The sequence below is a fragment of the Megalobrama amblycephala genome, linkage group LG14, assembly GCF_018812025.1.
Source record: "Megalobrama amblycephala isolate DHTTF-2021 linkage group LG14, ASM1881202v1, whole genome shotgun sequence".
NCBI classification, from domain to species: Eukaryota; Metazoa; Chordata; class Actinopteri; order Cypriniformes; family Xenocyprididae; genus Megalobrama; species Megalobrama amblycephala.
Genome location: NC_063057.1, coordinates 34,078,531 through 34,089,068, shown reverse-complemented (window position 1 = coordinate 34,089,068; position 10,538 = coordinate 34,078,531). Strand labels below are relative to the sequence as shown.

At 36.2% G+C, this 10,538-nt stretch overlaps 1 protein-coding gene across 1 annotated transcript; it reads right to left on the bottom strand.

Annotated features, from left to right (window-relative positions):
• Positions 1-3,190: 3,190 nt before the first annotated feature.
• LOC125246107 (C-type lectin domain family 4 member M-like) lies at positions 3,191-10,195 on the bottom strand. Its single transcript, XM_048156966.1, has 5 exons — positions 9,969-10,195; positions 5,187-5,456; positions 4,360-4,486; positions 3,802-3,902; positions 3,191-3,686 (listed from the first exon to the last, which is right to left on the bottom strand). Exons 1-5 carry the CDS (start codon positions 10,130-10,132, stop codon positions 3,554-3,556), a joined length of 795 nt encoding a protein of 264 aa, XP_048012923.1. The 5' UTR covers positions 10,133-10,195; the 3' UTR covers positions 3,191-3,553.
• Between the last annotated feature and the right edge of the window lie 343 nt (positions 10,196-10,538).

The window sequence follows — 10,538 nt, the reverse complement described above, 5'->3', positions numbered from 1 at the left end:
AATATAATATCACATAATATTTTTCAGAAGATAGTTCAATGTGTAATTGTATCCCTTACATCAGTAATTTTCTTTCAATTACACCCACACTCAAAAAATAACTACTGGGTAATTTGTTAGTTTGAGAACACAATGAGTTTTTTTGGCACATGCGTTAAGCAGGGAATGCAAATATTTATTTGGATAACTTTAAATAAAAAGAGACCTTAATATTGCATCCTATAATGTTTTCAGTGGCATTTGGATAAGGGTGTTATACAATCTTCCGAACAGCAGTACGCGCTGTCTTGAAAAACGAGGGGACTGAGAATGCGGGACTCTGGGTAGATGCAGCAGGCTCCGAGTCTGCAGCTTCATAATATTGGATAATATTATTATAATATTAATATTATAATATGCTGGCAAATCCTGATAAAAAAGTGTAGATATTATTATATATAATATCTACACTTTTTTTGGTGAAATTTTTTATAAAAATCATTGTGCCGTTATTGAAGTGTTGTGAGATTGTGATGAACTTTCATCTTTTTAGTGATTATAAAGGAACGCTTGTTGCGCCGTTATGCTATGCCAAATTATGCACACAGCACTGCCTATGCTTGCTTTAATGTTTCTGAATGTTGTTGATACTTTAATAAGAAATATTATAATGTATCACCGTTTATGCTGGGATCTGTAGGTTGTGGCTAAGTGACACATGGAAATCTCAGATGTACTGAAAAAAAAAAGTTTTATACTTTTTATTTGTTAAATGCTGTAGCTAATGTATTTCCTGTGTGAGGTCAAATGTCCTGGTGTATGGGCTATGCAGTGTTTTTTTTTTCTTTTCTCAGCGACATGCTTGTTGTTTCCTGGAGTTTTGACACATTTTATATACTTAATAAATGCTTCTTTTTATAAAAAGTCATAAGTTTAAAGTCATAAACAATTTTATATCTGATTTCTGAAATCAATGATGGATTTGATGACACATTACAAGTAACTTTAGTTATGTAATCATTACTTTTAAATTTACAACAAAATATCTGAGTTACTTTTTCTAATAACGCAAGTTGAAAGAAATCGTAAACAATATACTTCATGTATTTAATCTCACTTTATTAACCAATGTCTGCTGCTGATCCAATGATCCAATTCAACCATACTAATAGCAAAAATGACTTTAGATAAACATCACATTTGTGATCAGCCTAATTCATACAGGCTTATTCATTTCACTTTTGGTGTGAAAGGGCCGTTACATTTGCCAAAAATATAACTTTTTTGTTGTTATTAAAAAACAAACAAGCAAACCCAGCCCAGGTGAGAAAAAGTAACACATTACTTTTCATAAAAAGTAACTAACGCAATTAGTTACTTTTATAGGGAGCACCACAGTATTGTAATGCATTACTTTAAAAAAGTAACTTTCCCCAACCCTGTTGAATACATAAAAGTTTGTGTTGTGATAATTCAATTTTAAAGCTTTAATATTACATTTAGTTTACTTGACATTTGATATTCAACAGTATTCTTGACATTTATTCAACAGTGCTTTGATCTGCCTGCATTGGCACTATTATTTAAGAGCTGCTGTGCAGCCAAAATGATGTGCCAGTTATCAATGTAAAGCTGCTTTGACACAATCTGCATTGTAAAAAGCGCTATATAAATAAAGGTGACTTGACTTGACTTGATTACAAAACAGCATAAAGTAAAGTGCCTTTCAAACAGTAACATGAATTTAAGTCGCAATTAATTGTGATTTAGGAGTTGTATCAACTCATAATGTAATAAGTATTACATCATTAATGTAATAATATATAAATGTAGTCCTTTTCTGAAAAGAAACTTGAGTTCATGTAATGATTTTTCAATGTAATAATTTTTGCCCCCGAGAACACACAACAAAGGGGGTGAGGCCATGTTATTGTAATACATTACATAACTCAAATGCAACAGCATGTCATAAAAGCAAGATGCCAACATAATCGTAATTAAACTAAACTATACCTGTTCTGTCTTCATGCAGCATATATTCTCTCTGTAGGATCTTACAACAGTTCCCACACGACTGATTTATAGATTATCATGACAGAATATGCTAATAAATGACTTTAAGATAGTTAACTCCACATCAGCTACATAAATTCATCAACTAACCATTCAGAAACGTCCTGTTGCATTCTACATGTTGTCATTTCTTCTTGAGTCTCTCCATCATTGTCTTCGGTTTGAACATAAAAGGCTGAACAGTTTCTGACATTTTCAGTGAGTCTTCGTTTTTTTTTGTTTTTTTGTTTTTTTTTCAATTATTTTATTTATTGTAGTATTTTCAGATTTACAGACAGATGGACAGTACAATCACATGACAGAAACAAACACGACTACACACACACACACACACACACACACACACACACAAAAAACATCCTCCAGTTAGAATCATGTTTGCAGTTAAGGACAACGCCAAACAGAGGCACTGGAAATCAAAACATAAAAATACAATAAAATGACAATATAATGACAATTACAATAAAATTACAATAACAAAATGAAATATTAAGTTGTTTCGTCATTGTTTTTTAACAGGTGATTGAAAAGAGACCTCCAAGAAGCTTCAAATTTATCTATATTACCAGAGACACTATATCTGAGTCTTTCCACATGCAGAGTGGAGGAAAGTTCTGATAACCAGATCTTGAATAGTGGCATTTTCAGTGAGTCTTCGTGAGGTAATCGGCATTGCCAACACTTTGTGCTAACATGAGCTCTTGAAACCCCGCCCTCTGCTTAGGAGCAGCAGCTCATTTGCATTTAAAGGGACACACACAAAAACAGAGCGTTTTTGCTCAAATTGTAACATGTTATAAAAATGATCTGTGGGGTATTTTGAGCTGAAACTTCACATACACACTCTGGGGACATCAGAGACTTATTTTACATCTTGTAAAAATGTCAGTATATCACCCCTTTAATAATACATTTCAGCACAATAGTAATAATAGTTTAATGTAAAACTAGCAGTAATACTTTATTTTACAGAATTATAACAGTATTATGCATAATTAAATTATACATTCAACTAACCCTAAACCAAACTCCCACAGTACATGTTATTACTCAGTAATTAAGTGTATAATTTCATCTTAAAAATAAAGAGTAATCAGACTATTACACTTTTATATTTCCTACAAAACTATTATAATTTTAGTGATGATCCTCTATAGAAATGCTTTTTCTTTCTCTCTCTCTTTTTTTGTAGATAACCAATGAACTGAAGTCATTATTGGCCAAATCTTCCTGAGGTAAACGTAATCTTAGTTCTTCACAGGTTGTTATACAGATGATTTGGGTTATGTATATGTAGTAATGTACAGTAGAATGAGTAATAATTTCATGAATATTTAAATCTGAGGCATTTTGTAGCTGGTTTAAAATTTAGTAAAAAAGTTTTAAGTTATTAGTAATGTAACACTCATTACATTATGTGCAGTTATTACATTTTGCTTTATTATTATTATGAGTTGCTTGTGTTCATAATGCATTATGCTCACATATTTATTGAAATGTGTCATTTAAAAATAATTTTTTCACAGATCCATCTTAATGTTCCATAACATGGATAATCAAACCATCCTGTTGAATAAGTCACAGCACAGTCTTCATCACCATTGTAACTATTAGGCTCTCCAGACCACCAGAACCTGAAAGAACAGATCAGCATTAGATGTTCAGTGCTGCTTCCTGTGTGATATGAGACTGACTGTGAGATATGATCATTTATTAGAGAATAATCAGTTTAATTCAGTGATTTCTCACCCAGAGGTCAGTGTGCTGCCATCAACCCATTTCCATCTGCCCTCCACATCACTGTCAGTCAGACCAATCCAGAAATCTTCATAACTGTTACTGACAAATCCCTAAGAATAAAAACACAGATACATTTCATCATTTACAGGTAGAAACTAAACGAACACACACACACACGTTTGTTTTTGTGAATTGTGGGGACATTCCATGGCGTAATGGTTTTTATATTATATTACTATATCCCCCTACACTACCCCTACCCCTAAACCATCACAGGAAACTGTGCACACTTTTACTTTCTCACAAAAACTCATTCTGTATGATTTATAAGCCTTTTGAAAAGTGGGGACATTGGTAATGTCCTCATAAATCACCCTCTCCTTGTAATACCTATGTCATACCCATGTCATTATACACATTTGTGTCCTGATATTTCACAAAAACATGCCCCACACACACACACACACACACACACACACACACGCGCGCGCACACACACACGCACGCACGCACGCACGCACGCACACACGCACACACGCACACACACACAAACTCTCTTTCACTCACGTGTTCCTCTCTGTTGTTTATGATGATCAGATCTGCTCCTCTCTCTGTACAGTATCTTCTGCTCTCAGCCCAGTTCTTCTTCTCAGAGGAAATGAAGTAAAGACTGGATTGATAGTAAATCCATCCTTCTGCTAACAGAACCAGTTTAACTATTAGCACCTTTTTAACTTGTTTCATTCATCTGTGAGCTTTAGTGTTAGTGGGTGGTAACTCTCTCTTTTAAAATAAGTCACGTGACCCGAACACATCACTTAACAAGTGTCAGTTATGAACACAATCTCAATAGTATTCATAGGGATTGTACCTACACTCCTGATCTAGGAATTACAAAAATGTGTTATTATAATTATCCTAAAAAGAGGAAACATTTGTTCATTCTTTACATTTTACATTGTAAATAGTTTTTACGTTTGAATTTATGCTTCACTTTATTTTGATGGTTCACTTTAGACATTGACTAACTATAATAACTTTTCAACTGCAGTCAGTGAACTCTCATTAGAGTATCAGTAGACTGTTAGTTTAGGGTTAGGATCTGGATTAGGAGAATAAACTGACATGTAGTTGTAAAGTTACTTGTAGTCAGTAGAAAGTGTAAAGTGAACAATTGAAATAAAGTGTTACTGAATTTATTTTGTACTATAGACTCTTTCTATGCTGTGAATATGTGCACTAGAATTACACTTGACATTCAAACACCTATGAATACTGACCAGATTATATTCCTGCTCTGTAGCAACTACTAAAATGACAAAAGAAACTCACCCAGTTTACCAAGACTCATCTGAAGATCATTTTTCTCCAGTTTTAGCTGGTCTCTCTCTTTGGTCAGGTATTCGTTCTTTATTTTCAGCTCATCTCTCTCTTCTGTGAGGTTGGTGATCATGGTTAGTAACTGATCTCTCTCTTCTGTGAGGTTGGTGATGTTAGTTAGTAGCTGGTCTCTCTCATTGATCAGGTTTTCATTCTTGGATATTAAGTGTCGTCTCTCTAGAGTGAACGTGACACACAGCACTATGACTGCAGTCAGCAGAAGAACACACAGCAGCACCAAACACACTGCAGCTGCTCTGGAGCTTCTGATCTTCACATTATCAAGATAAATGTTTTATCAATTGTATATTTGTGTTTTATGAAACAGTTAGTTCCTGTCCTTGATTCTGATTGGTCAATAGCTGTGTTTTATTCACTCAATGGTTCTGTGTATCACTACACAACACCCTTAGCAACATAAACTGTATGTTCTCAGTTGATATTGTTCATTGAAGCTTACTGTATTATGTAGAAGAGTGTTGTGAGAAAGAGATCAAGTGAGCGAGTTTATTACCTGCATTCAGATTTTCACTCAGGTGAGTTCTATGTTCATAATAAATAATCTGTTTAAATGTCCAATGTATTATCCTGTCCTTTTAACAGTTAAGGGGTTTTCCCGTGACTGACAGCGCTAGTCAACGCATTTGTCAGTTCTGTCTTATTCCGTGTTCACAAAAATTAAATCTTTTCAATGTAAAAGTCTTCGCTACTGTGATGGAATTTAATTAATCATAACTAACATTTTTTTTTCTTGCAGGAATTACATTTATAAGCTTTTGAAACCTCAAACTTGGGCCTAAATCAGTGTGTGTCTGAATCATGTCCAAATATAAGAAAAGGGGGAAATGAAACTTAGGGACAGCTAGACAACTAAATCTAAATATAATATAATACTCATGATATTGAGTAACCAGCGAACTAATAAACACGATTTGGGCAGATCTTGCTTTAACTAGGAACAGAAGGGATTGACATGAAGAACCAATCATATTGTAGAACGTTTTACCATGCTCCTATCCTATATAAACTGTTGTATTAGTTTTTCTGGTGGGATTCTCTGTGATTGATACGAAGTCCTCCAGCCGTGATTAAAGCATATTCTAAGGCAGCGGTTCCCAAAGTGGGGGTCGCGAGATGATTTCCAGAAATCAAAAAAAAAAAAAAAAAAAAAAGTTTAATTATTAGAAATAGCATATTTGATCAATACTTGTAACAAAATACTAAAAATAGTAAATTAAATTAAATTAAAAACAAAAACCATGCAAATAAAAAAAGCCATCAACATTTCAGTTTTCCTTCCCCCTGAGGTGATTACGACAGATTGACGACATAGTAGCAACAGCATCAGCTGTAGCAGGTCAGTTTACAGCACCATGTTAAACATTCAGACATGTGCACGTAGGTAATTCTTTAGGCTTTAAGCTTTGGATATTATTTTTGTCGAAATGAAAGGTTGGTTAATACAGAGCGGAGAAGCACCACCGTCATGCCTTTGCAGTTAATATGCGGAGCAGCACACGCTGTTGAGCCTCACATACGCTGCGTTTGCAGTGCGCAGCTGATTTGTGGCTTTTTATTACAAACACAACATTTACTTATTCTTATTTCAAATCCAAAAGTTGTAACTGAACATGGCATGTCAGCATTGCGATTCTCTTTGTATACACTGTATTTCACAGATGTCACATTTAAACGCACTACATTTAAACGTTTTATTCAATTCATTACTTTAGATTTATATAAAGTAACACTTTAGATTTTTATATTACGTTGCTCGCGCAAGTAGCAAAACATTTAAACATAAGCTTTATGTTAAAATCACAAACATTTTAAAGTAAAACTTAAAACAGACAGGAGACTCTCCTCTTTTCTTTCCTTTTAAATCTTTTTACAAGAAATCCCTCAGGTCATACAGAACGTTGTTTTTCCACCTTCACGAAGAGACGAGTCCTATCTTCGTCTCCTTGTTCACCTAAATGCCAGGTAATGTGCCAGTTTCTTTGCTTTAACCAAGGCAAAAAACACTTTAAATTATATGCATCTGTGGTGAAATTAGTTTTTAGCATAAATACATGTTTATTTTAATGCGGACAGTGCGCTATTGTTTTAATTCAGCGCAGTGCAGCACAGCAAAAATAGACTGTGCATAAATCATAGCTGCACTGTGCACTTGTGGAACGCACTGCTGGACTGCATCCGTGTGCTGCGGTGTGAACGCTCTAATCCGTTAATATGGGCACAGAAAAAAAATATGCACTGCAGACAGACTAGGCCTATGTGTGAAACAGCCGTTAGTGAGTGTGCACCATTGTGCACAACATTTGTATACTTTAACCACCTCCGAAGATAGTGGGGATCGTGAGTCACTGGCATCATTATTTTGGGGGTCGTGGGCTGAAAAGTTTGGGAACCCCTGTTCTAAGGCATAGTCTGGAGTCTAGTTAGGGAACACTAGTGATTTTACTTTTTTTTACTTTCCCATCCAAGGACACAAAGTAAAATAGGGATTGATACTCATCTCACCGCTGATGTTGTGATTTTTGGATCACACTATATATGAGGTGTGTTTATGAGTACATCAGATGGGCACCAGTCCAGCACCAACTCAGGCCCTGGTGTAGGTGCAGAAGGTCCTTAACAATCTGAACATGCAGACGAAGGAACCTTGAAGTGAAGGTTTGCTCTCCTGAGCTTAACTTTGTTGCAAATATCATTACTGTCTCACTGGATGGAAACTCTGAACATAGTGTTTGTTGATGTCTCTTTCCTCACAGGATGGAGGCTCAGAACATGGTCGTCTCTGTTGCTGCCTCACAAGCTGTAGACTCAGTTCTGTTCTGTTCTGTTGTTGTCTCTGTTGATGAAACAGAGGCTCAGAATGTTATGGTCTCTGTTACTGTCTCACCTTTGCAGGCTAGAGACTCAGAACGGTGAATCTGTTGTGTCTCATCCAATGGGAGACTCAGAACGAGGAGTGTCTGTTGAAAGGGTACCTTTATCCCTTTCCGATGAGGAGGAGATTGCAATTTGGCACTTCTCCATTTGAGTGCTGTGATTGGCTGCTGGCATCAGAGGATACACACACAGTGTGGCCCACCCTTCTTTCCCCTGTGGATCTCATTTGCACAAAGTCTCTAGATGGTTGAAAGGCAGAAACTGCATGTGGACCAATGAGAAGTCCTGTTCTTCCTGGTACAAGAGGTCTTCTTCTTGCCCTCGAAGAGGTGTCTGAATTTTGTCCTGACATCTTTATCTGATGGTGTTGGACAGTCTGTTTTTTGTTATTCCACGAAGATCCAATTAAAATGTAGCAAACCTTTGTCCGCTGTTACAGACAGAGAGGGGCCCGGCCATAAACTGGGCCCTGGAATGTGCTGTTCCCTACACTAGAGACCTTATTCCCAAGTGATAGTGTTCAAAAGGGTCAAGACGTTACCAACTCAGCCGACGTCGATTAGAAGATGTGTATAAATTGTTAAAGCATCAATTAGGACACAACACAGGTAAACTTAAGTCAGGTGCGTAGGGGAAAATCTACCACACTACTGACTGACACACTCATAAAGACAGCCTTTGCCTCCATCTAATGGCGTAATAATGTAATAATGGCGTAATAACTTCTGTTGCTGTTCATGGTCAGGGACTACTTTTCCAGTGGAACGAAGGCTTTTAGTGAAAGTTTACTTCATGAAAGTTGCATTGATACATAGCACAGCCTTTCGTACCTTATTGCTTACATATGTGTACCTGTGTGGTTTCTCTTGGTTCAGTGTTTATAAACAAGCTTTTTTGTTCACCTGGTCATGGAAATGATGAAAGCTATATGTATTTCTACTCTGTAGTCCTCTGCTATTTGAGACTCTACTTTTAATAGTTGAGGCCAATATGTGGCAAAGTATGTAACAGTACAAGAGCATGTGACACCCTGTCTGTGAACATTAATTTGCATAACAAAAAACTCTTCCTAAAGGGCACTATTGTGATATTGTGTTTAGATGTAGCAGTAGGGTTTAAATTAGCACAGTACAGTTATACATGAGAGAAAAGTCAATTTACTTACTCCAGTGAAATCAAAATTGATGAGAAAATGTAACTTAATTGTGCTTGAACATGAATCAACCCCAGGTCATATGGTCATATTTTATGATACTTTCAATAGTGCTTTTGTGTTCTTTTAAGCTTTTTCCTCAAGTTCAAAACATCTTCATTTGTTTGCCACAGAACGATTGTAACTAACAGCACTATGCCTGTAAAGTCAATCCTGTGGTTTCTGTTTCTACACCAACACAAAGATAGAGCAGCATTCTCATGAACATTGTTATAAGGGCCTCAGGTACGGTGTACATTTTAGGACATCCTCAGACTTCAGTCATATTATGAAAAGCCATAATGCCTCAGATTAAAAGGCTTCAGTCATTGGACAAAACGGCATCATGCCTCAGAAAGAAAGGCCTCAGGTCTCAGGAAAAACAGCGTCAGTGTCAGGTCTCGTACAGTTAGGCATCAGATGAAACAGCCTCAGACAAAAAAGGCGTCGGACAAAACGGACTGACCAACCTAACTGAAACACACAGACTGAGTAAACATTTTAGTCAGTTTTTTCTCTCTCTCTCCAAAATCATATACAGATGGTTAGTTATTAAATCCTACAACAGCATCAGAAGAACACAAAGCTGAACCAAACACACTGTAGCTTCTTCTGATCTTCACACAATCACTTCTGAACAGCACAGGTCTGACATTAGATGACTGAACATGTGCAGACTCTGATGATTTGATCAAAGTAATGAATGTGATTACCTGTACGCTGAAGTGGTTGGTGTGTGTTTGTCTCTGTCCTGAAGTCATGATCTCTCACACATTCTGCACTCTCATAGATTTCCACTGTCATCTCCATTCTGTCTGTGTTCATTCCCTCAGACTCAGTCCTGATCACATCGTCATAAATACCATCAGCCATTTCTACTCTTTAACCGTCAAACATTAAATGATCTTGTTCGTTGTAGATGTAGTCAGCACTCGTCTTCTTTTTAAAGCTAGTGACAAACAGACTTCAATGTGTGAAAACAAATGTGTGAAAACAAAAACGTGTGACATCAGCCCTTAAAGTTGACATGAAACAGAAGATGTGAAAGTCTTTTCTTCCTTTTTGTGATGTATATTCGAGTAAAACTCGCCTATTGCTGTGATGTCATGTGATTGACAGGTTGCCCCACTCTCGCTCCAGTAAACACATCATCAGAGAAGAGAAGAGAAGAGAAGAGAAGAGAAGAGAAGTCATTACAAGAGGGAGGGGAAGTTATTTTAATTAAAGTTTATGGGGGCACATGAATTTTAAATGTGATGTTCATTGATAAATCATTCAT

Excerpts from the sequence above, each read along its gene's own strand:
- LOC125246107 (XM_048156966.1), bottom strand. The coding sequence starts at position 10,132 with ATGGCTGATGGTATTTATGACGATGTGATCAGGACTGAGTCTGAGGGA. Across the intron at positions 4,487-5,186 it reads ATAAAGAACGAATACCTGAC|AGGATGGATTTACTATCAAT; the intron begins CAAAGAGAGAGA and ends TCTGTTAGCAGA. Across the intron at positions 3,687-3,801 it reads GGCAGCACACTGACCTCTGG|GTTCTGGTGGTCTGGAGAGC; the intron begins GTGAGAAATCAC and ends CTGTTCTTTCAG.